The sequence below is a fragment of the Bubalus kerabau genome, chromosome 3, assembly GCF_029407905.1.
Source record: "Bubalus kerabau isolate K-KA32 ecotype Philippines breed swamp buffalo chromosome 3, PCC_UOA_SB_1v2, whole genome shotgun sequence".
Taxonomy (NCBI): domain Eukaryota; kingdom Metazoa; phylum Chordata; class Mammalia; order Artiodactyla; family Bovidae; genus Bubalus; species Bubalus kerabau.
Window position 1 is genome coordinate 80,683,659 of NC_073626.1, and position 26,588 is coordinate 80,710,246.

General features: G+C 41.3%; 1 protein-coding gene across 2 annotated transcripts; it reads right to left on the minus strand.

The window, feature by feature from the left end:
- Nucleotides 1–1,336: 1,336 nt before the first annotated feature.
- Nucleotides 1,337–26,368, minus strand: DHRS9 (dehydrogenase/reductase 9). Of its 2 annotated transcripts, XM_055572327.1 has the most exons (5): nt 26,232–26,368; nt 7,935–8,306; nt 6,468–6,726; nt 4,411–4,574; nt 1,337–1,955 (listed from the first exon to the last, which is right to left on the minus strand). In XM_055572327.1, the coding sequence occupies exons 2-5, from the start codon at nt 8,245–8,247 to the stop codon at nt 1,732–1,734; spliced, it is 960 nt and encodes a 319-aa protein (XP_055428302.1). In that variant the 5' UTR covers nt 8,248–8,306; nt 26,232–26,368; the 3' UTR covers nt 1,337–1,731. The 2 variants fall into 2 exon arrangements, with proteins under 2 accessions (XP_055428302.1, XP_055428303.1); XM_055572328.1 differs by lacking the exon at nt 26,232–26,368 and having other exon boundaries at nt 7,935–8,393.
- Between the last annotated feature and the right edge of the window lie 220 nt (nt 26,369–26,588).

The following is a 26,588-nucleotide window of genomic DNA, read 5'->3' on the forward strand; positions in this document are numbered from 1 at the left end:
CAGAAGAAATCAGGGATGTACAGGTGGAACGGTCTCTGGGGCTCACAGGACCAAGATGGAGATGAGTCCACTGATCAGTAGTGAGGATAGTTGAGATAACTTTGCTTGAGAATTTTTCTATATCATTCTTGTTGTGACTGTCTTCATTTTCATGTAAAAAGGATGAGTGTATCTTTTCTCAAAATAATGAAACAAATGGGCCTGATACCTTTGGAAATTTGATTTTTGAAAGTCATCAATATGTTGTAAATGTCAAAGGAGGAAACTCCCTCACAGGTAGATGTTTCCAGAAAGGTGAGTAAAAATGAATAGGATTACTGACATCTTCAAAAGAACACGGTTTTAAGCAGCAGATATTAAATATTTTCTTCACAGTAAATTTAGTGTGTGTGTGTGTGCATGCACGTGCATGCACAAATATACACACTAGATAATTTCCCCAACTCTTTCACTCTGTGTTATTCTGTGGTTACGCAAGTATGTTAGCTGCTCAGTTGTGCCTGACTCTTTGCGACCCCTTGGACTGTAGCCCGACAGACTCTGTCTATGGGATTCTCCAGGCATGAATACTGGAGAGGGTTGCCATTTCCTTCTCTAGGGGATCTTCCCAACCCAGGGATTGAATCCCAGTCTTCTGCAAAGAGGTAGATTCTTTACCATCTTAGCCACCAGGGAAGCCCATATTATCCTGCAACAGATATTAAAATTTGACACTTTGGGTTTTTTCATATAAATATTCAACCAACCTTTGTGAGTGATCCTGGGTGCTGGGGTTTGGGGAAGCATCTGTTTGGGCAGTTTCTTTTGGATGGGGTGTGGGTTCAGAGTCAACCCAGCTTAGAACCATGAAATGAGCCAGCAGCAGGCCTGCTCTCACCATAACTGCTGGTAAAAAGAGTCTCTGAATTTAGCTCTGTATTTTCATGGGGCTTCAGAGACACCTCACATACTGGCTTTCCCAACCATCTCAGGTGTAAGTTGTATCAAAGAGTCTCTGTCTCGTTACATTTACAAGCCTCAGGGTAAACACACAGGTACATTTTTCTTCTTTTGGAATGACAAGTTCCTTTGCTGTTACCATCTGTCCACAGATGGTGGTCCTGGAATCTCCCTACCTACACTTTTACACCTGTTTCTCTTTTTCAGTCCTCTTATTCCTTCTCTCCTTTTCCTTCCCTCCTACTTGCACTCTTACCTGGTATTTTTCTGCTGTCCCTTAGCTTCTTCCAGTCTCACATTGCCCCATTACCCTTTCTTCTCCTGCCCCCATTGAAGCTCAAAGAACCGGGTTCCAGTCCTTCAGAATCTTACCCTCAGCAATATAGCACATCCAATCCCCCTTTAGGAAATTATTTTACTTATCTCTTAGTATTTTGATCGGGAACAAATATTTAACATTCAGGAGTCACTCTAAGTGGTATGGATTAGAAGCAGGGGGCAGGCACGGGTGAAAAATCATTTTGGATGGGAAAGTCTGTCCACCTTCCATGCATTATAACCAGCAGGCAAAGACTAAATATCGGGCAGGCGCCATCACCGCCCATCTTCTCAAGAAAAATTTGAGGAGGGACCCTGGGACCTCGAAGGTGATGGTGGCAGCCCGTCTTTTTACCAAAAGGAGTTTGATCCAAATGAGTCCAGTTTGGATTAGGTAAAGAATGAGATTGAGGAGATGTGTTCTAGAAATCAGCCAATTTCGCAGCCTGGGGTAGGTATTTGTCATCAGCTGAGTCATACTGCCCTGGGATTAGCCAGCTCTACTTTCTGTTTCAACAATAAAAAGTCTTGCAAAACTGCTGGCATGTGAGACAGAGGGATCCAGAAAGTTTTGGCATCTTTTCCAGCAGCATAACGGGTTTTAGGGAAGAGACTTGTGAGAGCATGGTCCATGCACTCCACCACCAGGGACAAATCCACGTTCACAAAGGATGCAGTGCCTTTCAATTGTTCTAGGCCTGTGAAAAAGAGACAGAAGCACATTTACCCCGTGGAAGAAGGGGACTAGGGGAGTGTGAAGCTAGGTTGCAAAGGGGAGGATGCAGTGAGGGAATTTATTTTTATTTTGCCGTTATAACTGGGTCTGCTTGTGGTGGGTTTTTATCTATTCCTCAGAAAAGGATGCAGTAGTGATTTCTTTAGATTGTTGGCTCTCAGACTTGAGTGAGCAGCAGAATCTCCTAGAGAGCTTGTTCAAAGCCAGAACCCAGGAAGTTAGTAGTTCGTATAAACATGGTGGTAGTAGTATAAACACAGTACTTCTTAAAACAAATTTGATATAGGAAATGTGTGTACACGTGCTTGTGCATATATGTGTGCACTAATATAACATGTGCCTCTATAATTCCGTGAATAAAGAGAGACTCATCCACTAAAGCCCTGACTCACAAACCTAAAGGTGTCCTGGTTCTCAGTAAATGAATTGTTTGAGTAATGAGCTAAGACACCTTTAAAGAGGCAGGGACTGGTGATATATGGCAAAACCAATACAATATTGTAAAGTTAAGCTCTTAAACCATATCTTGAATTGTGTATCCTCAAAGGAAAATCTATTGTGTTAAATCTTTTGACTTCAGCTCCCAGTAGCCACAAGCTGTCCCAAGAGCCTAACTGAGGTTAGCTCAGAAGTCTTAAGTCTATTTTAAACTCCTATAACTCCAGTCTGGGAAACGAAGCGAAGTGATCTTAAATTTGTGGTCTGCTTTAGAATGATGAGTCTCGCTGATCTCAAAGTCTTGGCTTGGAGAACTCTAATAAGAGCAACCAGGACAAAATAAGGCTCTAAGCCTTTGGTAATTCTGAGAAAGGACCCCTGACCCAGAGGCCAAGTCAAAAAAATTTGAGATAGAAGTTGATGATATATTCTCAGGCATCTAGGAAATATCAATTTCAACATCAAACAGGGAAAGCTATTTTCAATGAGGGATTTTTTTTTCGAACATAGAGGCTTCAGAGTCGGTGAGTGAGAAACAGAGCCTTTAACGGCAGTGGTTGTAACCTGATATGTGGTGACGTGTCAGCCCCGCGAGGTTTGCCAAACCAGACGTTCTAGTTGACATATGTGTACCTGTATGCATGTGTCTGTGTGTGTGTGAGTATGTGTGTGTGTGTGTGTGTGTGTGTGTGTGTGCAGTGGGGTAGTTGCAGAAGTCAGTCATTCTCCCCCAGTAGATGTGACTAGGCTCTTGGCTCCACCTTGAAAACTCCTGGCCTTGAGCCTTGCCACGGTTGGCTGTCTTACCGAAGCCCGCTGAAGAAGAGGCAGGACCACAGATGGGGTCAGGGTGAGTCCAGGCCAGGTGGAGTGCCTGGCTCATAGAAGGAGCTTAGTAGGCATTTGAGGACTAGTGAGTAAAGGCTGATAGGGCCGGGAAGTCTGATATGGAGGCAAGAGCCCCAATACAGGAAGTTCCAGCAGTTCCTCAACGCCTCATTCCCATTGCAGTGCATGGCGGAGAATAGATGGCCAAGTCAGGCCATCTGGGTTCAAATCCAGCTCTTCCACTTACTAGCTGTGCCACTTTGGGCAAGTTACATCCCTGTGCCTCTGCTTCTATGAAATCCAGAGGGTTTGTTTGGGCGTTTTAAATGAAAGAGTTTGTGTAAATTTAGAATGGTGACAAGTATATAGTGAATGTTTACTATGTGTTAGTCATTGTTATCTAACCTTTACGATTATTCCTCCAGCCTTGACTCAGTCTGACTTACCTTATTTCTCCTTCCATTTCCACTGCCATGCATTCCTGCTGCGGAAAGCTTCCACCCAAATATTAATAATTTCTTCCTGTTTAGGTCATATTCAAACCTGACCTTTCCTATAAAGGTTTCTTAACCAGCAATGCTTTGATCCTGTGTTGAATTTCTCGAGCAGAGAGACTGTACTATCTAGCACTCCTTCTAGGCTGTTGGGTTGTGTCTCAGAAATAAAGGATCAAGTTTCTTGCATGTTGTAAATCTCAGTGTTCAGAGTCATCTGGTTACTTTCTGTTGTCAACTAGATTGTAAGTTAGTCAGAGTTTGAGTCTTTAAATAAGTGGTAGGTGGTCACCAAAAAGAGGTGGTTTGTGTAGATGTAATGACCATGGGCTCCAGTCCAGGCATTGCTCTGAGGAGTTGTATAAACTTGGTAGGACATTTCCCCTTTCCTTTGCTTGCTGCTATAGTTCTTTTGAAGAATAAATGATACAATTCATAAGGCATTTAGTATGGAACTTACCACGTAGTAAATGCTCAGTAAATGTTTATAAACAGGAGCAAGAGATGACATTAATTAATAGGGACTCCTGATCTATATTTGAGATCTCTACTGGTGTATTACCATGATAACCTTATTTTTTCCTTTCTGTTCGAGTCTCTTTCAAGCTGTCTAGGACAATGAACCCCATAGGACCCTGGGTCCACCCCAAAGCTCACTTTTCTTGATGTAGCTTTCTCCATATTGTTGTTTGATGTCTGGAGACAGATGCTTCCAAATGGCAAGTTTCTTTTCAGCAGCCTTTTCTGGATCTGACAAATTGGTTTTGAACAATCCTGGTTCGATGCAAGCGACATGCACACCAAAAGCTTTCATGTCTCGCCTGTGAAAAGAGCCAGTTGAAGACATTTAATTCAGGCTTATTTGAATAATGTTTGCTTATAAATCTTTTCATGGAATCACAGAGTGGGGTGCACAGGAAAGAGCATCTTATTCTACCATCTCAGTTTGCAGATGAGGAACTGAACTATGGGATGGATCATCTTCCACATTCCAGACTGGCTACTATGCAGTACACATGTGGGACACATCTGAATAGCACAGCAAAGTCTTTGAAAACTGAACAAATATTGCGATCTCAAACCACAGAAGGTTGGTTGGAAGTTGTGACCTGAACACAAGCTGGTCAATTATCTGCTAAAAACAACAATACAACAAAAACCTATCAACATTCTCCCCAGAATTTAATAGGACTCATAGTTTCATGTTGTACCAAATGTTTAGCATATGATACATAAAAGAAGTCAGAAAATCGCAACTCACATGAGAAAAGACAATGGACAGATACCAAGGCCGAGGCAACACAGATGTTGGAATTATCAAAGTCTTTAAAGTGCTTGTTACAAACATGCTCCAAGAGAGAGACACTCCTAAAGTACATGGGAATTTAAAAAGCTTTAGAAAAGAAAGAAAAGATAAAGAAGAACCAAGTTAAAACTTTACACTTGAAAAATCCATTAATCAAAATAAAATATTTACTGGCTGGACTCATTAGTAAAATGAAGAAGATGGAGGAAAGTCAATGAATTTGAAGATGGACCACTAGAAATTACCTTTTCTGAACAGCAGAGAGAACAATAATTGACAAAGTGAACAGAACCATAGAAATCTGTGGGACAAAATCAAAAGGTCTAATATTTGTGTTCAAATCCCAGAAGGAAGAGAAATAGTGGATTGTAGATAAAAAATGTTCGGAGAAACAATGGCTGAAACCTCCTCAAATATGTGAAAAGGCGTAAACCTACAGATTGGAGAAGCCCAGTGAACTTCAGACATCATAAACCCAAAGAAGCTAATGCCTGGGGCACCACATTGAAGGACTTTGTTTGCTAAATTGGTCCTTTCATGGTTTTATGCTCTGGGGTTCTCTGATGACATAGCAAAAAGAAGTGATCAATGCTTTCTTGTAGTAGCAAAATCTTCACATTAGATTAGCAAGCTTCTGTGTGTGTGTGTGTGTGTGTGTGACTCAGTGTTGTCTGACTCTTTCCCACCCCATGGACTATAGCCCACCAAGCTCCTCTGTCTATGGGATTCTCCAGGCAAGAATACTAGAGTGGGTTGCCATTCCCTTCTCCAGGGTAGCAAGCTAAGTTTTATTTGGAAATGGAAGCATCAGAGGAAAGCTGACTTTCTTGTCCTTGGGCTAGAGGTGGGACGGTTACCATCCATTCAGCTATAGTGTTTGAAATTTGAGTCCAGAACTTGCAACAAGAGGGAAGAAAATTGCTGCATCGCTAAGTCATTACTTTATCAGACAATTTTCTACTCAGGGTTTAAATACGATGTCACTGTTGTGTCTGCAACTGACAGTAATACCAACAGAGAGACCTGATTTAGTTCCTCTCTATGATCCCCTATTAAACAAGCTAATCTGTTGAATACAAATTCGCCACCACTATTCTCATATGCATTAATGCAAAAAGGAGAAAAGACTTTAAAAGATTTAGGTTCAAATTCTGTTCTACCACTTGACAGCTGGGTGACCTCAGGGGAGTTATCTCATCTCTCTTAGCTTCAGTGGTATCATTTATATTTTATTTCTCATTTTTAAAATGTTTTTTCCTTATTTTTTGCTTTGAACCCTTGTGCCAAGGGCTGACTTTCAGTATCATAAATTGGGAATAGTTTAAAGCACTAAATAGAGTGTCTGGTATATAAATGTTCAAAGAATGTTAGTGGTTATTGTTTGCTAAGATGTCTATGTTTGCTTTACCTTAAGCTGTCATTGAAGCCTTCTACTGCATATTTAGATGGTGAATAGCCCCCTCCACCAAATGCAAGCCGACCCCCAATGCTGGAGACATTGATAATTCTCCCTCGAGCCTTTTTGACCAAGGGAAGCATGTTTAACGTGACACTGATGAGTCCAAACAGGTTCACTTCAACAGGTTCTCTGTAGTCCTCGACCGTCAGCCAGTCGTTGGGTGCCAGCACACCAAGAATGCCAGCGTTGTTGATCAGACCCCAGAGACCTGGAACAGAGAGGAAGGGAAGGAGGTGTGGTAGAAGGTGATACTTACATAGGCATCCTCGATGGAAATACAGCTCTGCCTTATCTGATGGTGCCATCTTCTCCTTCCAGTCACATTCCTTCCTGTTTTGAATACTTGCAGTTTGGGGAAGTGATAGTACAGTGGGTGAGAGGTTAAACTGAAACGGCTGAAGTTCTGTTACTGGAAACCACTCTCACAATTTTTCTGTTTCTGCTTCGAATGTCAAACACTATCTGAGTGAGACTTTTTAATCTCAGATGTGAGGAAATTGCTCTATTTTTCCTATCATGCTGGATGGCATAGCCAGAGAATACTTATGAACTGTTTTTATAGACAAAGAACAACATTGATCTATTACACATTTATTTTTGGTAAAAACCCAATCATTTACCTGTCTTATTTTATGATGGGAAACATTTAACATTGTTAAAAGTGTTTGGCATTCAAGCATTAAAATATTATTTGGAGCCTTATCAAACTACTGCTTTTGAGGTTCAGAGTCTCAACTATATGATGAAGATGTGATAAAGAAAAATCACATCTGTTTGTTTTTTCCTTTGTGAATTCAAATATCTTCATCCATGAGAATATTTCAAACTTTATTCAAGGAAATAAAATAAAAAGTCTTCTAGTTCAGAATGCTCCTATCTTTGCAGAATCTAATGCAGAATGAGGTCCAATTGCTCCCTATTCTACTACGACTACCTAAGACACATTTGCTCAGATTGCCAGACTATTTTCTTCCTTTCCCAGTGACAGTGTGTGAGCTCTGGAACCATTTCACAGTCGGAAGATGGACCTGGACATCCAGATGGCAGTTCAAAGGTTGCCCTCAGAATCACTGTAGCTTTTAGCCCCAAGTTGTTTGCTGTGTAAGTGGTGAGAGTAGCACTTCACAGAAAAAGATCGGTTAGCACCATCATCTCAGTTCTAAATTCACCCATGGGAACGTATGAGAAGATAATGTGGGCTGTGTCTCTCATGCATGTAGAGAGCTTGCGATGTAGAAATATTCAGGGCTATTCTAAAATTTCTCCCATTTTCTCCAGTACACAACTGATATTTAGGAGACGGGGGTTTTTTTTTTTTTCTTTCGAAAAAGCATTTAAAATCAGACTATTTACTTTCATTTAGCTTTGCTTACTTCTCAACACCCCCTCCATTCCCCTCATTCTCACATCACTCACCTTTCTCCCCAACTTGGTTTTTCACCCACTGGGCAGCCCTCTTGACATTTTCTGGGTCAGTTACATCCAGGAGCATGGTATGAAGCCTCTCTGAAGTTTCTGCCTTTAAAGCTGTTGATCCTGATTCAGTCAGACAGGCAGCAATTACATGAAATCCTTTCTTATCAAAAGTTCTGGCTGCCAAGTTTCCAAAGCCTGTGTCACACCCAGTGATGAAAATGTACTTATCAGTGATGTTTGCGATCTTTAGCTGTCTTTTATAATTCCACAGAAAACCACAAAGGATCAGAAGGGCTAACAGCCAAAAGAGCATTTTTCTCCTGTTGTATGACAAGAACACTTCTTTCTTGAACAATAAAAGAAGATGGCGTCCTGAGTGTTCAAAATTAGAAAGAAAATTCAAATTAGAAGCATTAGGGCATAATAACCCAGAGTGATGAACTTAAGATATCTTAATGCATTTGGATGGATACATAGATGGTTAAAAATACAATAACTCTTATTTGGTTGGGGAGATGGCCATTTAAGTGTTAAACTACACCTATCATATGTGCGTGTGTGTGAGCTCAGTTGGCTGACTCTTTGTGACCCCCATGGACTGTATTTCTCCAAGCTCTTCTGTCCATGGGATTCTCCAGGCGAAAACACTGGAGTGGGTTACCATTTCCTCCTCCAAAGGATCTTCCCGACTTAGGGATCGAACCTGTGTCTCCTGCATTGCAGGCAGATTCTTTACCACTAAGCCACAGGGGTTTCCCAAGTGGCAGAGAAAGTAACTGGCAAAATTGACATGGCTCATTGGGTTGATTTAACTTTTTTTCTCTATCTATATATATGCAAATATTTCTTTGCTTAATAAGGAATATTAACATAAACACAGATAGAATGATGCACACACACTCATGTGCACACAGACACACAACTCTATTTCTATTGTTTTACAAGGAATAGATTGTTTCAGATAAAAAATAATGCAATATATCTTCACTTATCATGGACAGTTTGGACTCTGCTTTCATCTTTTTTTCCTGCTGAAATATCTATAGCTAAAGAAGGAAAAAACTGGTAATAAAAATAAGTCAGAGGTAAAAGGAAGGTTTGTGCAAACTAATTGGTTCTTGTGGTATAGCCATGACTATTACTAAAGCAGTCAGGTTTTTAGACTATTGTTACTTAAAAATTTGGTATAGTTTTTCCAAATCTTCCCTCTGTAGGAATTATTGATTTGTTGCAAGTTGATGTCTATGTAGCAAGATTTCCCCTTTTCAAATAATAAATACATTTAAAATATATAATTTTGAGGGGTGGGATGGTGTAACCAACTGTTGCAAAATTTCATGTTTATACATTCAATTAGTATAGTGTTTTGCTCAAGCCTAGGTCTTGATAAAATATTGTTGAATAACTAAAAGTTGACTATATTCACCAAATGGATTCTGTAACCTTTGTTGTAATCCAAACTCCCAAGGGAATTATGTGAAAAATGCAAATATTCATGGGGTTTAATGTGCCCTAGAGCTGAGAGTTGGAGAAGGCAATGGCACCCCACTCCAGTGCTCTTGCCTGGAAAATCCCATGGATGGAGGAGCCTGGTAGGTTGCAGTCCATGGGATTGCAAAGAGTCGGACATGACTGAGTGACTTCACTTTCACTTTTCACTTTCATACACTGGAGAAGGAAATGGCAACCCACTCCAGTGTTCTTGCCTAGAGAATCCCAGGGAGGGGGGATCCTGGTGGGCTGCCGTCTATGGGGTCGCACAGAGTCGGATACGACTGAAGTGACTTAGCAGCAGTAGCAGCAGAGCTGAGAGTGGAAACTCTGTGTTGTAGGGTTTTGCTGCTGGCAGGCAGGCCTAAGGGGAGCAATAGTAAAACAATGGCTTACTTTTTTTTTTCTATTTCTTTTTATTTTTTATTATTTTTTATTTTTTTTAATTTTATTTTATTTTTAAACTTTACATAATGGCTTACTTTTGTAAAGCATTCTGCCTTCCACTTTTACATATAGGTCTCATTTGATCCTCTTCTTAGCCTTTTCAGTTAGAGAGGGCTCATTACTTGCCTCATTTTGTAGGAGAATTAATATGCCAATTAATACATGTAAAAGGAAAAATGGAATTAGCAAATCATCATGTGGCAGCTGACAAAGTGACAGCTGTTCCAGGCAATTCTAAACTAGTGGGAGAAATTCCAATGAGAAACAGTAGCTATAGAATCTCAAAGAATCTCTGCGTAAGGCTTGTACTAATTAAAAAGAGAGCAGTAGTAATTTCACAGTGGAGAAATCTGATGGATACTACTTTAGCCAAGAGATAAAAATGAACACTACAGAGACAACAAAATGGCGGAGGAGTAGCTGGACATGGAGTACTTCTCTCTTCATGGATGCATCAGGGATATATCTTCAGATGCAAGGATCTCACAGAGCACCAGCTGAGAGCTGGCAGGAGTGCCTGACCACTGGAAGGGAATATGGATCCACACAAAACTCAGTAAGAGGAAGGAAAGAAGAAAGGGAAAATTAGGAGAGTGAGTAGGACTGGATCTGCACTCAGTGGGAGAAGGAACTAAAGCAGGGGTGAGATTCCCACACAGGAGCAATAGTTTGGGACAGAGAGGAGGCATTTGAGGCTGTTGGAGAGTGAATCAATTGATCTGTGACATTCTGAATGAAGCAGAGAACCACAGCCCTACCTGTCCAGGACAAGGTCCCTCCGTACGTGCAGTCGCTGGGAGCTGGACCGTTGGGATTAGAGAGCAATCCCGAAGTGAGGGCTGCTGGTGTCTGCTGGAGATGGCCTGAGGGGATGTGAAGGAGGAGATCACGGTGGGAGTGCCCTTGAAGGAAACCTGGGCAGCCATGGAGGCAGGGCCATACTGCTGAATCATGCACAGGGGGTGGGGCCACCACCGTAGCCTCTCTCTCTCCTCACAGGCCAGAGCCAGCAGCTGACCAGTAGAGGAAGACCCCAGAGATGGTGGTCTTTGGTGGGCCTGATGCACCAGTTCAGCTCAGTTCAGTCAGTTCTGTCGCTCAGTCGTGTCTGACTCTTTGCGACCCCATGAATCGCAGCACTCCAGGCCTCCCTGTCCATCACCAACTCCTGGAGTTCACCCAGACTCACGTCCATCGAGCCAGTGATGCCATCCAGCCATCTCATCCTCTGTCATCCCCGTCTCCTCCTGCCCCCAATCCCTCCCAGCATCAGAGCCTTTTCCAATGAGTCAGCTCTTCGCACGAGGTGATCAAAGTACTGGAGTTTCAGCTTTAGCATCATTCCTTCCAAAGAAATCCCAGGGCTGATCTCCTTCAGAATGGACTGGTTGGATCTCCTTGCAGTCCAAGGGACTCTCAAGAGTCTTCTCCAACATCACAGTTCAAAAGCATCAATTCTTTGGCACTCAGCTTTCTTCACAGTCCAACTCTAACATCCATACATGACCACAAGAAAAACCATAGCCTAGACTAGATGGACCTTTGTTGGCAAAGTAATGTCTCTGCTTTTCAATATGCTATCTAGATTGGTCGTAACTTTTCTTCCAAGGAGTAAGCGTCTTTTAATTTCATGGCTGTAGTCACCATCTGCAGTGATTTTGGAGCCCCCCAAAATAAAGTCTGACACTGTTTCCACTATTTCCCCATCTATTTGCCATGAAGTGATGGGACCAGATGCCATGATCTTTGTTTTTTGAATGTTGAGCTTTAAGCCAACTTTTTCACTCTCCTCTTTCACTTTCATCAAGAGGCTTTTTAGTTCCTCTTCACTTTCAGCCATAAGGGTGGTGTCATCTGCATATCTGAGGTTATTGATATTTCTCCTGGCAATCTTGATTCCAGCTTGTGCTTCTTCCAGCCCAGTGTTTCTCATGATATACTCTGCATGTAAGTTAAATAAGCAGGGTGACAGTATACAGCCTTGATGAACTCCTTTTCCTATTTGGAACCAGTCTGTTGTTCCATGTCCAGTTCTAACTGTTGCTTCCTGACCTGCATATAGGTTTCTCAAGAGGCAGATCAGGTGGTCTGGTAGTCCCATCTCTTTCAGAATTTTCCACAGTTTATTGGGATCCACACAGTCAAAGGCTTTGGCATAGTCAATAAAGCAGAAATAGATGTTTTTCTGGAACTCTCTTGCTTTTTCCATGATCCAGCGGATGTTGGCAATTTGATCTGTGGTTCCTCTTCCTTTTCTAAACCCAGGTTGAATATCTGGAAGTTCACGGTTCATGTATTGCTGAAGCCTGGCTTGGAGAATTTTGAGCATTACTTTACTAGCGTGTGAGAGGAGTGCAATTGTGCAGTAGTTTGAGCATTCCTTGGCATTGCCTTTCTTTGGGATTGGAATGAAAACTGACCTTTTCCAGTCCTGTGGCCACTGCTGAGTTTTCCAAATTTGCTGACATATTGAGTGCAGCACTTTCACAGCATCATCTTTCAGGATTTGAAATAGCTCCACTGGAATTCCATCACCTCCACTAGCTTTGTTCGTAGTGATGCTTTCTAAGGCCCATTTGTCTTCACATTCCAGGATGTCTGGCTCTAGGTGAGTGATCACACCATCGTGATTATCTTGGTCGTGAAGATCTTTTTTGTATAGTTCTTCTGTGTATTCCTGCCACCTCTTCTTAATATCTTCTGCTTCTGTTAGGTCCATACCATTTCTGTCCTTTATCGAGCCCATCTTTGCACCAAACAACAGAGAAAGATCACAGCCAGGAGGGCCCTTTGAGCACCTGCTTCATCAAGCAACAAAGAAGAACCAGCTAGGGAAGTCCTTTGAATGCCAGCTTCCAGAGGCTAGAAAAAGACTCTATGTTCGTGCTAAGTTGCTTCAGTTATGTCCAACTCTGTGCGACCCTGTGAACAGCAACCTGCCAACCTCCTCTGTCCATGGGATTCTCCAAGCAAAAATATTGGAATGGGTTGCCAGGCCTTCCCCCATGGGGGTCTTCCCAGCCCAAGTAACAAGTCTTGTCTCTTATGTCTCCTGCATTAGCAGGTGGGTTCTTATCACTAGCACCACCTGGGAAGCCCCTGAAAAAGAGTCTAATAGCACTTTATCTCCTATGCCCATGACCACCGGGTTCCCTACACTTTTGGCCCCACCAGGTTCCCCACACTCTGAGCAGCCATGCCTCCTCCATGCCCAGTCCTCACTGGTGCAGAGCTGCCAAAGGCTAGAAAGAAAAAGCCTTAATAATGCCATATCTCCTGCTCCTGTGGCCACTGCCTCCCTGCATGCATGGTGCTGCCAGGGTCCCCACAATTCAAACAGCTGTGATACCTCCATTCTTGGTCCTCACTGGGGCAGACCCAAGTACTCCAGGGCAGCCTCAGGAGTAAACTCCTGTGGATAACCTGCATGTAGTGGTGGGGATAAAACTACAATTGAGTTCCAGGGGCAGAATGGCTAAGGAAGAGGATTGAAAATCTTTCCACCAGCTGTACAAGCTGCAGATTAAATCCACACAACCAACTAGGTACTCTGTGCCTATGAAATACATAAAAGGACAATGAGTGTTCACATGAAAGAAAAAAACCCTAGCTCTGGCAACTGTGGAGGTAAGTATACACAGGAGTACAGGCAGATAGGTCCAAAGAACAGTCCAGTATAGGAGGGCTTCGTAGGAGGTGGAGGTAGAATTACTACTCTCTATATACATTTTTTTTTCCCTTTCCCCTCTTTTTCCCTTTTCCCCCCTTCCCCCTTTTTTATCCTTTTAATCTTTTCCCCCTTTTTTCTTTTTCATATATTTCTCATTTTCTTCCTTTTTTTTTTTTTTTTCACTCTCTTTTTTCTCTCTTCCTTTTGGAAATGTGTGAGTTTCTTTGGGTGCTCTTAGCAACTGAGTACTGTTTTCACCATTAGTCTTGAGGTTTTGTCTTCTGTGCTGTGATGCCTGTGAAGTCTTGGTGCTACAGTAAGGGAAGGAACCAATAGCAGACTATTGGAGGCAGAAAAATGGATAAGTGATCTGGAAGACAGAATGGTGGAAAGAACTGAAGCAGAGCAGAATAAAGAAAAAAAATAGAAATAAATGAAGACAGTCTCAGAGACCTCTGGAACAACATTAAGCACACTAACATATGAATTATAAGGATCCCAGAAGAAGGCAATGGCACCCCACTCCAGTACTCTTGCCTGGAAAATCCCATGGATGGAGGAGCCTGGCAGGCTACAGTCCATGGGGTTGCTAAGAGTCGGACACGACTGAGCGACTTCACTTTCACTTTTCACTTTCCTACATTGGAGAAGAAAATGGCAACCCACTCCAGTGTTCTTGCCTGGAGAATCCAGGGACGTGGGAGCCTAGTGGGCTGCCGTCTATGGGGTCTCACAGAGTCGGACACGACTGAAACGACTTAGCAGCAGCAGCAGCAGAAGAGGGGGAAAAAAAGCATGAGAAAATATTTGAGGAGACAATAGTCAAAAACTTCCCTAACTTGAGAAAGGAAATAACCATCCAAATCCAGGAAGCCCAGAGTCCAATACAGGATAAACCCAAGGAGAAATACACCAAGACACATATTAATCAAGCGAATGAAAATTAAACAGAAAGAACAAATATTAAAAGCAGCAAGGGAAAAGCAGCAAATAACACACAAGGGGATTCCCCTAAGGCTAACAGCTAGTCTTTCAACAGAAACTCTGGCCAGAAGGGAGTAAGGAGGTATACTTAAAGTGATGAAAGAAACAAAATTACAATGAAGATTGCTTTATCTAGTAAGGATCTCAGTTAGATTCAAAGGAGAACTCAAAAGCTTTACAGATAAGCCAAAAAAAAAAAAAAAACAAAAAACAAGATAAGAGAATTCAGCGTCAGCAAACCAGCTTCACAACAAATGCTAAAGAAACCTCTCTAGGTTGGAAACACAAGAGAAAGAAAAGGCCTACAAAAACAAACCCAAAAGAATAAAGTAAATAGTAATAGGATCATTAGTTAATTAGTGTTAGTTGATCAGTCGTGTCCAACTCTTTGTGACCCCACGAACTGTAGCCCACCAGGCTCCTCTGTCCATGGAATTCCCCAGGCAAGAATATTGGGGTGGATAACCATTTCCTTCTTCAGGGGATCTTCCTGACTCAGGGATTGAATCTAGGTCTCCTGCATTGCAGGCAGATTCTTTACTGTCTGAGCCACCAGGGAAGCCCCATATGTAGCATATATATCAATAATTATGTTAAATGTAAATTGACTAAATGCTCCAATTAAAAGATACAATGGATACAAAAACAAGACCCTTCTATATACTGTCTATAAGAGACCCACCTCCGACCTAGGGACACACAGAGTCAAAGTGAGGGGCTGGAAAAAGATATTCCATGCAAGTGGAAATCAAAAGAAAGCAGGAGTAGCAATAGTCATATCAGATAAAAAAGACTTTAAAATAAAGACTGTTATAAGAGACAAGGAAGGACACTACATGATGATCCAGGAATCAATCCAAGAAGAAGATATAAAATTATAAATATATATGCATCCAACATAGGAGCACCTCAATACTAAGGCAAATGCTAACAACAGGGAGATCCAACCAGTCCATTCTAAAGGAGATCAGCCCTGGGATTTCTTTGGAGGGAATGATGCTAAAGCTGAAACTCCAGTACTTTGGCCACCTCATGCGAAGAGGTGAAAAGACTCTTTGGAAAAGACTCTGATGCTGGGAGGGATTGGGGGCAGGAGGAGAAGGGGACGACAGAGGATGAGATGGCTGGATGGCATCACTGACTCGATGGACGTGAGTCTGAGTGAACTCCGGGAGTTTGTGATGGACAGGGAGGCCTGGAGTGCTGCGATTCATGGGGTCGCAAAGAGTCGGACACGACTGAGCGACTGAACTGAACTGAACTGAACTGATTAAAGGGGAAATTGACAGTAACACAATAATAGTGCAGGACTTTAATACCCCATTAATACCAATAGACAGAGATCTACCAGACAGAAAATTAACAAGAAAACACAAGCCTTAAGTGATACATTATATCAGTTGGACCTAACTGATATTTATAGGGCTTTTATCCAAAAACAGCAGCTTTCACTTTTTCTCAAGTGCACATGGAACTTTCTCCAGGATAGATCACATTGTGGGTCACAAATCAAGCCTTGGTAAATTTTAAAAAATTGAAATCATTTCAAGCATCTTTTCCAACCACAACACTATAAGACTAGATATCAGCTACAGGAAAAAACACTACCAAGAACACAAACATGTGGAGGCTGTTTCAGTGTATAACAATACACTTCTGAATAACCAACATATTACTGAAGAAGTCAAGAAAGAAGTCCAGATATACTTAGAAACAAATGACAATGAAAACACAACTCAAAACCTACAGGAGGCACTAAAAGTAGTTCTAAGTGGGAAGCTTATACCAATACAAACCTCCCTTAAGAATCAAGAAAAACATTGAATAAACAACCTAACCTTACACCTAAAGCAACTAGAAAAAGAAGAACAAAAAACCCTAAAGTTTGTATAAAGGAAGAAATCATAAAGATCAAAGCTGAAATAAATGAAGGAGACAATAGCAACTTTTGATCCTGCACCGGAAAAATCATTTTTTCTTTTGTCAGAAAGAACATTTTTAGGTTGACAAGTGAAATTTGAGTAAGCTCTGTAGATCAGATAAACAATAAATATTACATGAATATCAAATTCTCAATTTTGATCACGTCTATGATTATGTAGAAAATGTCCTACTTTTTAGGAAATACACACGGAAGTATTTAAGGATTAAGTAGCACCATGTCTCCAACTTACTCTTCAATGGTTTAGGAAAAAATAAAAATATGTATATAAACAAACATTAAGAATATGTACATTCTCTAAAGAGAGAATAAGACTGTAAATGTGGTACAATGTCAATATCTGGGGATTCTGGGTTGTGCTATTCTTTCAACTTTTCCATAAGTTTGAAATTAATTCAAACCAAAAAGTTCAAAATTTGGCAAAGGAAAATGATTTTTTTTTTTAATGAGAAAAGTGTTCATTTGACTGCTTTGAGTTCATGCACAGGATAGATGAGAAGTTTCATATACAGAACTTCAGAGTCTAGTGACCTTGGACACCAAGTTTTCTGCCTTCTTCTCTTTGGGAAGTTCACCTTCATAACCACTGGAGGAAAGCAAAAACTCAGACCAAATCAGTCAGACTCCCTCTCCTTCCTCATCTTATCCATCTCCCCCCTCAACTTCCTCCTTCCCTAGCCAAACCAATTTTTTCTGGGTGACAAGCAAACGGAGAGAAGGTTTTAGTTGTTAGGGATGGGCTCACTTTAAAATGTGTTGCCCTCATTAGTTACTCCTTTGGGCTGAGGGTTATTTCAGATGCTGGTGTCCCAGCCTGCAGCCTGAATCCAAGGACTGCCAGCCTTGACCTAGAGCTTTGCATAGTCTGTCGTTTCCCCAAAGATTATCATCCAAAAACACTGCTTCTTCTTCAGTCCCTAAGGTTCACATACCTCTAGGTCATTGGACCAAGTCAGCCACAAACCAACACATACCTTTGTCCTCTAATTTTAGCCAAGATGCTACCTTTGAGTAATAACCCTCGGTCAGTCAGAGTTGCTGAGAACATGACCTGTACACAGAAGCTGATTGATGGTTGATTGGTTCATTGACCACTGGGAAGTAAATGAGTAACAGCAACTCACAGGGCTGCACCAGCCTTATTCTGCCAGCTGTGGTCACCTCCATATGGGTCCTTGGTGCCAGCAATTCAGTCAGGGTGTTGACTTTGGTAGCTTGGGTTGTTGGCTTCTCTGTGTGTTTTCCAATTTATCTCACAGCATTTATTGGAAATTGTATTTCCAATTTATCTCCCTGCTTAGTAGGGGTACAAATCTCTCAGCAAGAAGTGCCTAGGTCTGTCAGGGTCCCTCTAGCACCCAGGGACTGTGAGTTTATTGACTCATCAAGGCCAAGAACAGAGTAAGAGAAAGCAGATCTTCAGCCCCCACAGCTCAATGCATGAGGTTGGGTGCAATTCTGAGCGTATGTCCTCTGAACAGGTCATGGAGTGTTTTCTTCAGCAAAAATCAACACTAGCCAATTTGCCAGTAAAAATTTAGAAAGCAAGGACCAAAGTCACACACACACACACACACACACACACACACGAGACATTAAATCAGGGTTTAGGAGCTGAGGCCTTGGAATCAGGCAGATCAAGTTTCAGGTTCAGTTCCTCTACCATCAGAGGGCCTTTGGGTCAATTGCCATATTATCTTCATTTCCATTTTTCTGTCTGTAAAATAGAGATAACTTCTACCTTGAAGAGTGTTGTTATTTAGTCTCTAAGTCTTATCCAACTCCTTGTGACTATATGGACTATAGCCCACCAGGCTCTTCTGTCCATGGGATTCTCCAGGCAAGAATACTGAAGTGGGTTGCCATTTCCTCCTCCAGGGGATCTTCCATACCTAAGAACTGAACTCATGTCTCCTGCATATCCTGCACTGGCAGATAGATTCTTTACCACTGAGCCACCGGGGAAGCCCACCTTGAAGAGTACCTGGTGAAATAAAATGACTAGAGGCCTGATACACAGGAAGATCCTTGTCATGTGGCAGGATTGGCCGCTGTATGCATTGCTCATGTCTTAGCATGGGGTTCTCAGGCTCAGTATTTTTGCAGTTTTGGTCAGATAATTCTTTATTGTGGGGGGTCTCTGCTGTGTATTACAGGATGTTTAGCACCACCCTGGCCTCTGCCACTTAGATGCCAGTAGTCTTCCCCAGTTGTGACAACCAAAAATGTCTCCAGACATTGCCAGATATTCCCCTAGGAATAAAATTCTTCCCAGTAGAGAACTGCTGGTCTAGTGTTTCCTTGTCTTGGAGGTCCAGAATGGTACAGCATTCAAAACTGCTGGAAACTACTGAAAACCCAGACTGGAAATTCAGTCTTTATTTCCTTAGTAGTGACATATTGATGAAAGTTTATATTTTTTATGGCTTTACCAGAAAATTTTTATTATTTATAAATACTGGATGGCATCATCAGCTCAATGGACATGAGTCTGAGCAAACTCCTGGAGACAGTGAAGGACTGTGAAGCCTGGAGTGCTATAGTCCATCTGGTTGCGAAGAGATAGACATGACTTAGCGACTGAACAACAATAAATTCATAGCCTGCTGCAGTAAGCATTAATATCTACGATTTTAAAAAGTTTCCTAGGAACTCGTGTATTCGAGTCCACGCAATACAACTGGAAATTTTGTGCATCGCACCACAGGGATCTCACATGCTGCAACTAAGAGCTGAGGCAGCCAAATAAATAAAATAAATGAATATACATATTTTGAAAATTGCCTTTTTGTCACCAGGAGGATAGGAGGCAGTGAGCAAAGCCAAATTTATGTATGCTACCATTTGTGAATTTAGAAATTACCAAATGAGCACTCACAGCATTTATGAGGCCTAAATTCTAGCTGAGCCTTTTGAGTTTGGACCACTATGAACTCCTCTGGGGTGCCCTTCAGATGAATACCATTGACTACAGAATTTAAAGAATGCTCTGAGGAAGCCATGGTCCTTGGGATTCCCAGTTGACCAAGTCAGGTAGGAATGATAGTAACTCTATGATCTATTGAGTGGCTCAGCTGGTAATGAATCTGCCTGCAGTGCGGGAGACCTGGGTTCGATCCCTGGTTTGGGAATATCCCTGGAGAAGAGAAAGGCTACCTACTCCTGTATTTGGCCTGGAGAATTCCATGGACTGTATAGTCCATGGGGTTGCAAACAGTCAGACACGACTGAGTGACTTTCACTTCACTTCACCATAGTCTAGGCCCTCTGCTAAGATCTAGAAATATTTATCTTATTCAAACCTTACAGTAAAATTATCTCTATTTTATGGATGAGGAAACAAATTCAGAAATGCATGTTAATGGGCTCAAGAGAGAACTGTGTTGTTTCAGGCCACTCAATGCCAGCATCCATCCTTTAATTGTCTGCTCCACTGTTAAGGGGACTCCCACTCAACTCTGGGAGTCTGGACTGTGTGTACATTTCTCTACACCACCATGCCTAATGATACTTGATTTTGAGTAAATACATGTAGAAGGAAAGAAGAAAGAAAGAGAAGAAAGTTTCCACTCGAACACCAGGCATCTAGCGATAACTGGATTGGTTTTTGAGCCCTTTGATTCATCAGGGCATCTTCCTCTCATTCTCCTCCTTGTCATCAGATAGTCACACTTCCAATTTAGATAACTTTAAACATTATTGAAAAATATTCCTATAAAATTTATCTCATCAAATTATCAAATACTTCTGTGAGCTAAGTAGGGTTGGTGTCAGACATAAGATCATTTGCCAGAGAGTGGCTAGAACTAAAAATTTCATCTCTGAGCTCCTAAGCTGTGTTAAAAAAAAAAAAAAAAAAAGACAGAGAGAGAAAGAAAAGTAGAACTAGAAAGAGATGAACACATTATCAATCAATAGGAAAATTAAAATATACTATCAAAATTCTCCATGACGCCACAAAGACTCAAAAGGAATCAAAAAGGAGAACTAGGTTTCTCTTTGATCTGTATTTGAAGGGCTGAAGAGTAACTGCTTGTCTGCAGCTATTGGAAAATATTACAACTCAATTGCTGTCCTTGTCCACTTCTGCTTCTTTTAATTTTCTCTTCCTGGGTTTCTCTTCCTGGTTAAAATATCTAAAATAAGATCCTTTGATTTCACTTCTCTTATTCATCTTCCTCTGCCCTTTAAAAATAAATGAGAGATTCTTTAAAAAAAATTAGATAAAAAATAATGTCTCCATGTTTCAGAGTCACTGTGAGGTATACTTTTTATAAGAGAGGTAGAGTTCTTTGTAGTTACTTCCTCCCAAACAATTTGGTTTTATTTCCACAAAACTTCACAAAGAGAAAGCAATACTGAATCTAGTCGATCACACTGACTGTTAGGGTATTTGTTGAATCTTTATTTTTATTTTTTTCAATTTGCTGCAAGTGTGACCTGAGGTGAAATAACAACTAAGTTTTTTAAAATCAAAATACATCAAACAGAGAACATTTATCAAAAAGCTTTCTGAAATATTTTCTTTCTGAGCTTCTCTTGCACAAGCTTTCTTGAAGGTTGACAGCAGTCTGACTGGACATGTATGTCCCTTGTCCATTTAAATCTTGTAAACCTGGGACTTCTCTGGTAGTCCAGTGCTTAGGAGTCTACTTTGCAGTGCAGGAGACGTGGGTTCAATTCCTGGTCATGGAAATAAGATCCCACATACTGCAGAGCAATTAAGCCTATGTGGTCAACAATTGAGCCCACAAACCACAATCAGTCAATAGGAAAATGAAAATCAGTTCAGTTCAGTCACTCAGTCATGTCCGACTCTTTGTGACCCCATGAATCGCAGCACTCCAGGCCTCCCTGTCCATCACCAACTCCCGGAGTTCATGCAAACTTACGTCCTTCGAGTCAGTGATGCCATCCAGCCATCTCATGCTCTGTCATCCCCTTTTCCTCCTGCCCCTAATCCCTCCCAGCATCAGAGTCTTTTCCAATGAGTCAACTCTTCACATGAGGTGGCCAAAGTACTGGAGTTTCAGCCTCAGCATCAGTCCTTCCAAAGAACACCCAGGGCTGATCTCCTCCAGAATGGACTGCTTGGATCTCCTTGCAGTCCAAGGGACTCTCAAGAGTCTTCTCCAACACCATAGTTCAAAAGCACCAATTCTTCAGCGCTCAGCTTTCTTCACAGTCCAACTCTCACATCCATACATGACCACTGGAAAAACCATAGCCTTGACTAGATGGACCTTTGTTGGCAAAGTAATGACTCTGCTTTTGAATATGCTATCTAGGTTGGTCATAACTTTTCTTCCAAGGAGTAAGCGTCTTTTAATTTCATGGCTGCAGTCACCATCTGCAGTGATTTTGGAGCTCCCAAAAATAAAGTCTGACAATGTTCCACTGTTTCCCCATCTATGTCCCATGAAGTGATGGGACCAGATGCCATGATCTTTGTTTTCTGAATGTTGAGCTTTAAGCCAACTTTTTCACTCTCCTCTTTCACTTTCATCAAGAGGCTTTTGAGTTCCTCTTCACTTTCTGCCATAAGGGTGGTGTCATCTGCATATCTGAGGTTATTGATATTTCTCCCAGCAATCTTGATCACTTATGATTATACAGTGGAAATGAGAAATAGATTTAAGGGACTAGATCTGATAGACAGAGTGCCTGATGAACTATGGACTGAGGTTCGTAACATTGTACAGGAGGCAGGGATCAAGACCAATCCCATGGAAAAGAAATGCAAAAAAGCAAAATGGCTGTCTGGGGAGGCCTTACAAATAGATGTGAAAAGAAGAGAAGTGAAAAGCAAAGAAGAAAAGGAAAGATATAAGCATCTGAATGCAGAGTTCCAAAGACTAGCAAGAAGAGATAAGAAAGCCTTCCTCAGTGATCAATGCAAAGAAATAGAGGAAAACAACAGAATGGGAAAGACTAGAGATCTCTTCAAGAAAATTAGAGATACCAAGGGGACATTTCATGCAAAGATGGGCTCGATAAAGGACAGAAATGGTATGGACCTAACAGAAGCAGAAGATATTAAGAAGAGGTGGCAAGAATACACAGAAGAACTGTACAAAAAAGATCTTCATGACCCAGATAATCACGATGGTATGATCACTCACCTAGAGCCAGACATCCTGGAATGTGAAGGCAAATGGGCCTTAGAAAGCATCACTACAAACAAAGCTAGTGGAGGTGATGGAATTCCAGTGGAGCTATTTCAAATCCTGAAAGATGATGCTGTGAAAGTGTTGTACTCAATATGCCAGCAAATTTGGAAAACTCAGCAGTGGCCACAGGACTGGAAAAGGTCAGTTTTCATTCCAATCCCAAAGAAAGGCAATGCCAAGGAATGCTCAAACTACTGCACAATTGCACTCCTCTCACACGCTAGTAAAGTAATGCTCAAAATTCTCCAAGCCAGGCTTCAGCAATACGTGAACCATGAACTTCCAGATGTTCAAACTGGTTTTAGAAAAGGAAGAGGAACCTGAGATCAAATTGCCAACATCTGCTGGATCATGGAAAAAGCACGAGAGCTCCAGAAAAACATCTATTTCTGCTTTATTGACTATGCCAAAGCCTTTGACTGTGTGGATCCCAATAAACGGTGGAAAATTCTGAAAGAGATGGGCATACCAGACCACCTGATCTGCCTCTTGAGAAACCTATATGCAGGTCAGGAAGCAACAGTTAGAACTGGACATGGAACAACAGACTGGTTCCAAATAGGAAAAGGAGTACGTCAAGGCTGTATACTCTCACTCTGCTTATTTAACTTATATGCAGAGTACATCATGAGAAACGCTGGGCTGGAAGAAGCACAAGCTGGAATCAAGATTGCCAGGAGAAATATCAATAACCTCAGATATGCAATGGAGAAGGCAATGGCACCCCACTCCAGTACTCTTGCCTGGAAAATCCCATGGACAGAGGAGCCTGGTGGGCTGCAGTCCATGGGGTCGCTAGGAGTCGGACACAACTGAGCGACTTCACTTTCACTTTTCACTTTTCACTTTCATGCATTGGAGAAGGAAATGGCAACCCACTCCAGTGTTCTTGCCTGGAGAATCCCAGGGACGGGGGAGCCTGGTGGGCTGCCGTCTATGGGGTCACACAGAGTTGGACACCACCGAAGCGACTTAGCAGCAGCAGATACGCAAAATGAAAATATGTTATCAAAATTCTCCACCACGCCACAAAGACACAAAGGAAATGAAAAAAGGAGAACTAGTTTTCTCTTTTATCTGCACACAAAGTCCAAACCCCACAATGAAAGACCCTGCAAGTGCAACCAAAATCCCACAAATTTAAACTGACTTGACACAGCCAAATAAATAAATAAATATTGTAAACCTGGTTAACTGACACCAGATTCCTTTTTATTTTTATCTTTTCAATGAATCAAGAAATTCTGTCACTATTTAACCTAACTGGCCATTCTGAGATTTCTGTGACACATTTCTTTAAGAAAAATGACATTTGTGCCTAATGACACAAGCTAAGCATATGACTAATGAAAGATATTTTTTGTGAAGAAAATCTTCATGTTGGGCACCCAGAAATCTAAAAAAATTTTAAATGGAGCCAAGGGATCTTACCTAAAATAGTCTTACATGAGCGTCAGATTAAAATAATAATAATGATTATGGTCCCCCGATGAGATCGTTGAGGTGATATTCATCCTTGTAAGTTCCCTCAGACAGTGTAATGAAGAATCTCCTCCATTAGTTACGTTCCCCTTGAATCCTGCTTCTGCAGGAGGCAGGTGCCCTCAGGACCCAGTGTGCCTTGTGTAATGGGACACAAGTGTGTGTGGGTGTGTGTGCCTCTTTTGCAGGCTCATTCAGTCTTCTGGCTGAGCCTGGAGGTGTGCCAGCCCACTCTTTTGTAGGGAAGACCTGATAAGTTTATGTTTTGCATTTTTAGTTCTAAAGAAAAAAACCTATCTCCGATTTTCTTTTGACTTCTTTCAAAACTTTTAAATTATAATTCATCAAACCATCTGCAATAATACTTAATATTCTCAGTCTCTTATAGGTTTATTATTTTGCCAATATGCTTTCTGATATTATTGGCAGGTTAAGAATTATTGCTAAAGCCATGGTTACCTTATTTATGTTGCTGAGTAAGCATTGCTAACTGGAAGACATGATATATTAGATGTTATCATAGCTTACAGTTATGCAAAGCTTAAAGGAAGCTTGCAATATAGAGAGAATGTTAAGTAAAGTTGCAGAAAGTGTGTTCAAATCTTCAATATATTTCTTTTCACCTCAGTTATCTTTGAGCAGTTTTTAATGGCAATACCTTGAGAAAGTGACATTCATTGTAAGAGTTTGTTTTTTTTTTTTTTTTGCTTGTATACTTTTTTTAAAATTTTTATTTTATTTTTAAACTTTACATAATTGTATTAGTTTTGCCAAATATCAAAATGAATCTGCCACAGGTATACATGTGTTCCCCACCCTGAACCCTCCTCCCTCCTCCCTCCCCATACCATCCCTCTGGGTCGTCCCAGTGCACCAGCCCCAAGCATCCAGTATCATGCATCGAACCTGGACTGGCAACTCGTTTCATACATGATATTTTACATGTTTCAATGCCATTCTCCCAAATCTTCCCACCCTCTCCCTCTTCCACAGAGTCCATAAGACTGTTCTATACATCAGTGTGTAAGAGTTTTAAATCCAGTTCCCATTATTTTCCATTTGATATACGAAATAATAAATTTTCCTTGAATTCGGATATTGAACCTTGTTTTAAAAATTTGGCATGCTTTTCAAATATCACAAATAAAGCAAAGATGATACAACATTTGATTTTCACTTTATGCAGCATCTAGCCAAGGATATTTTTAGGGCACCTACTAAGCTAAATAAAGCACAGTCCTTACCCTGGAACTAATAGTATAGCAGGACATTTCAGAACTATTCGTTCAAACTTAAATTGAATTTTAATTTAAAAATGTGTTTTTTTTAAAAACTTTTCCCCCAACTGCTAAAAATCGATCCATTGAGAAAGACCACACCACCACTTGGGTCATAAAGCCTTTAACAAGAATTGCCCTTGAAGCCACTAAACTGACTTTCTCCCTCTGCTATTTGTATGTTGGACGTTTCAGGTAAAATTCCAACCCTTGAGTCATAAAACAAAATGAATATCTGAAGCAGACTTATTGTCATTCCAGTGTCCAGGAGTCAAATGTGCATTGAGGAATATCCCTGCTTTCTCCTGGACTAAACAGCATCTTTCTCACTCAGTTTAGTGTGTGTGTGTATATTTGCCTAAATTGCCCTCTGAAGTATTCATAAAGCAGGTAGACAAACAGACCTGACCTGCAGTTGGTAGCAGATCTGTTGTTCCAACTAGGAACTCAGCTGAGATTCCCACTCTTTTTAGAGCTCTTCCCCACTCCAGTTTCCAATTAATTATAAGATTCATAGATGGTGTCAAATAGGTACAGAGAGATGAACTAGAGGTAAATCTAATTGTAACTCTAGGGTGACAAAGAACATTCAAAGAGAAACCTGGGGAAGGAAGTTCAAGGCAAGGTTTCTGGTGGCATTGAGCTTTTTTCTGTGATAAGATGGACCCAGTGGCCATCACAGCCTTCTAACATATCATTAAAAAAAAATAGCAACTGCTGACCACAGCATGAAAGACAACTTGATTTATTATGTAAGAGTGAGGAAAAGCAAGACCATTTGAAGACTGACATGAGAAATGAAGGAATAAGTGACAGAACTCCATCAACGGTTACCTTAGTTAAGATGAACTGGGACACAGAAGCTGTTGTGACCTTGCTGGGCTGCTTGTAATCTGCCTGATCTGGCCGCTGTGCTGGGGGAAGGAAGGATTGTGTCACCCTGACCTCGCAGATCCTCTTAAGGTAGAGATGCCTGGGCTTCCGTCAAGCTCAAAGTGCTTAAGTGTGTGAGGAGTCCGCAGGTTCCCTCCTCGCTCTGTGAGTCACTGTGACTCGAGCTGATGACTAAATTTGTCTTCTTCAGATGGAGGAAGCCAAGAAGCTCTGGGTCATGTGTTTCCAAAGGAATCTGCAGTATCTTTAGCAAATAAAATGTAGTAACTTTTAGAAGGGACTTAAAAATGATCAATG

Bases quoted from the DNA above. Each gene is read 5' to 3' on its own strand.
- DHRS9 (XM_055572327.1), bottom strand. From the start codon at position 8,247: ATGCTCTTTTGGCTGTTAGCCCTTCTGATCCTTTGTGGTTTTCTGTGG. The intron at 6,727-7,934 runs GTGAGTGATGTG...TCTCTGTTCCAG, and splicing joins AAACCAAGTTGGGGAGAAAG to GTCTCTGGGGTCTGATCAAC. The intron at 4,575-6,467 runs GTAAAGCAAACA...CTCTTTTCACAG, and splicing joins GGCTTCAATGACAGCTTAAG to GCGAGACATGAAAGCTTTTG.